The sequence below is a fragment of the Austrofundulus limnaeus genome, unplaced genomic scaffold (genome assembly GCF_001266775.1).
Source record: "Austrofundulus limnaeus strain Quisiro unplaced genomic scaffold, Austrofundulus_limnaeus-1.0 Scaffold16, whole genome shotgun sequence".
Taxonomy (NCBI): Eukaryota; Metazoa; Chordata; class Actinopteri; order Cyprinodontiformes; family Rivulidae; genus Austrofundulus; species Austrofundulus limnaeus.
The window spans coordinates 2,654,333-2,657,984 of record NW_013952418.1 but is presented as its reverse complement, the minus strand read 5'-3'; the positions used below and the strand labels follow the sequence as shown (position 1 = coordinate 2,657,984).

The 3,652-nt window shown below is 37.6% G+C and overlaps 1 protein-coding gene across 1 annotated transcript in view; it reads left to right on the top strand.

The window, feature by feature from the left end:
• Positions 1–2,086: 2,086 nt before the first annotated feature.
• Positions 2,087–3,652, top strand: part of gas6 (growth arrest-specific 6) — a 22,457-nt gene continuing 20,891 nt past the window's right edge. The window contains exons 1-2 of the mRNA XM_014003042.1: positions 2,087–2,505; positions 2,671–2,831. Of these exons, the coding sequence (XP_013858496.1) occupies positions 2,427–2,505; positions 2,671–2,831 (240 nt within the window). The 5' untranslated portion in view covers positions 2,087–2,426. The remainder of the gene's footprint in view (positions 2,506–2,670; positions 2,832–3,652) is intronic.

The following is a 3,652-nucleotide window of genomic DNA, read 5'->3' as shown; positions in this document are numbered from 1 at the left end:
TTTAAAAAAACATCTGACTGTGTTTAAAAATCATGCTATACTATCCCAAAAATAGGATTTAGCATCTAAATAATATTAAAATCCATGTTATAATATAAAATTTAATATTATGCCTATGGAATTCAATTAATAATAAAAAATAACTTGCAAATATAAGCTTGTCATCTCATAATCCTACAGAACCTGTCTCGTGGTTTTGGTTATAAAAGTTATGTCGTTAATTAAAAGTTCTATGTTCTAAGTTCTATTGTGTTGTTAATTATTATGTTTTTAAAATCTCATGCCCACGCATTAAATATTTCATGGCCACACATTATTATCTTGTGGCTACACATTACCTTCTGCTCACACATTTTATCTTGCATGTACGCATTTACTATTTCATGGCCACACATTAGTATCTCGTGGCTACAGCTTAAATATCTCATGACCACCCATTATTATCTTGTGGCCATGCTTTATTAGCTGGTGGCCATGTTATTATCTTGTGAACACACATTAATTTTCTCATAACCAGGAATTATTTTCTTGTGCTTATGCATTAATTATCTCGTGTCCATATGTTATATCATGTGTCCATGGGTTATTATCTCATGGCCACRCCTTAACCATCTCATGGCCAGGCAGAATTATCTTGTGGCTATGCATTAATTATCTTGTGGACACTTATTAACTTGTGCCCACTCGTTATCTCGTGGCCACGTGTTAACTACCTTGTACCCACACATTTTTATCTTGCATGTAACTATCTCATGACCATGCATTAGTATCTCGTGGCTACAGCTTAAATATCTCATGCCCACCCATTATTATCTGGTGGCCACATTATTGTCTTGTGGACACACATTAATTTTCTCATAGCCAGGAATATTTTTTTTGTGCTTATGCATTATTTTGTATCCATAAGTTATATCACGTATCCATGCATTATCTCATGGCCACGCTTTAACCATGTCATAGCCAGGCATTATTATTTAGTGGCTATGCATTAATCATCTTGTGCACGCTTGTTATTAACTTGTGCCCACACGTTACCTCTGGGCCCTTGAGCAAGGCCCTTTGCCGTTCCTCAGGCTCTGTAAGTGGCAGCCCGCTGCTCCACAAGTGTGTTCGCATGTGTGATGGGTAAAATGCAGAGAATCAACTTACCCTCTGTGGGACAACAAAGGCTAATAAAATCTAAAAWAAATAAATAAATAAAAAAATCTAACCACCTCATAAATGGCACACATTTTTTTAATCCAGTGTCACAAGACGTGCGCTATGGAAGCCCATTTCCGCCACCCTGATAAAAATAAATAAAATTTGTATCTCATAATTATGACTTAGCTATCTCATAATTATGAGATACTATCTCATAATTATGACTTAGCTATCTCATAATTATGACTTAGCTATCTCATAATTATGAGATAGTATCTCATAATTATGAGATAGCTAAGTCATAATTATGAGATACTATCTCATAATTATGAGATAGCTAAGTCATAATTATGAGATATGAGATAGTATCTCATAATTATGAGATAGCTAAGTCATAATTATGAGATATGAGATAGTATCTCATAATTATGAGATAGCTAAGTCATAATTATGAGATATGAGATAGTATCTCATAATTATGAGATAGCTAAGTCATAATTATGAGATACTATCTCATAATTATGAGATAGCTAAGTCATAATTATGAGATATGAGATAGTATCTCATAATTATGAGATAGTATCTCATGAGATACTATCTCATAATAATGAGATAGTATCTCATAATTATGACTTAGCTATCTCATAATTATGAGATACAAGTTTTATTTTTTATCAGGGTGGCGGAAATGGGCTTCCACAGTGCTCCGTATTGACTCCGTTTATTTTATTTTTTCCATTGTGGCAGAAACGAGCTTCCATACATTGAAGAGGTTGTTTAAATTTTTTTTGCACAATAATACGTGAAATAAAAAACAAACATGGCCGCTTTGAGTTTCTGTAGATTTATTAAAACAAATTTAATTATAGTGCCATAATTTTACTTTATTCTGTATGTGTGTGTGTGTGCGCGCGCACACACGCACCCACACAAAAAAAAGGGGGCGGGATTCGGTAGTGATGAAGGTGACTGGATGAAAACTGCATCATTACAAACTCCTGTCTTGCTGAGACCCGGTCCGCTTTAACTCACACACGCAGACACCGCCGCTATCATGGGAACGAGCTCAGCCGAACCGAACCACAAACGGGTCGAGTAATTTTTATTTTTATTTCATTAACTGCCCGCGTGGTTGTTGTTGTTTTTGGTGAGCTCGCGCACTGATTTCTTTTTTGTTTTTAACACATCAAACAAACATTGCGAGAGAGGAGCTGCTAACGGTTACCTGACCGTACCTGCGGACCTTAACAAAGTTTTCCCCGGGCTTTCAGCGGTCTCCAACAATGCGGCTGACCCAGAAAAGGTGGCTCTCCTCGGCTGCCCTGCTGGTGTTAATCCTTGCGGCGCGCTGCTCCGACAGCTGTAAGTAAACACTGACATGCTAGTCCTGTCGCGAGCTCAGCTAGCTGGCTAATATAGTTTTGACAGTTAGCTCGTCGTGTCTCTTCGTGAAGGTTAGCGAACTTGTTAATTTGTTTTATTTATTTATTATTTATTTTTTTCGCCCCACCTTCCTGCTTCTCGTAGTTTTGATGTCCCCCGAAGAGGCGAACCAGTTCCTGAGCAGACACCGGAGAGCGAATCAAGTTTTCGAGGAGACGAAGCAAGGACACTTGGAGAGGGAGTGTGTGGAGGAAAGGTGCAGCAAGGAGGAGGCCAGGGAGGTCTTTGAAAACGACCCAGAAACGGTGAGTTTCCATGTTTCATTCTGCTCCTCTTCCCCCAAAAACTGCTGCGCAAAATGAGTGGAGTTCAGAGACACGAAACCTGCTAGCACGCATAGATTTTAATTATTATTTGTGTTTTAGCCAATGAAATGACTAAACTAGCCTTTTTTTTAAAAAAATAAAAACAGCCACAAACAAGATGGCCACCACAGCAAAGCAAAGACCTAAAATATCTGTAACTCAGTTAATTTTACAGATATTGAGCTAAAATCAGGTGTGGTGGTAGCCAAAAAAAAAAAAAAAAAAAAAAAAAAAAAAAAAAAAAAAAAAAAAAACAATCCCCAAAACATAACTTTGCCACTGATGATTTGAGTTAACTCTTCCTGTCTGTTAGCAAAATATCCTACAAACCTTTGGATGGTTTTTAAAGAGTAACTTACCCCCAAATTAACTTTTTTTTAGCTGATAAACTGTCTAGAATGTGTCTAAAATGTTATATAGTACTGTTTCTATGCTAATTTTGATGTTTTTGTGCGTATTTGTTTAAATCTGTAATATTTGGTCTAAAAATGTGTTTTTGCTGCTCATATGGGTAGAGCAGTGATACTGCAGGCTAATTTGCATATTGGTTAACGGCTCTCCACGATGACGTGTCTTCTCCACGGTTTCGTCACAGCGGCTGTGTTCTGGTATAAAAGCCTCTCTCTAAGACACGCCCCTGCAGCAGTCAGAGGGTGGAACAGTTAGCAAGCTTAGCATGATCGTCTGTTGACCTTCAGCACACACACACACACACACACACACACACACACACACACACACACACACACACACACACACAC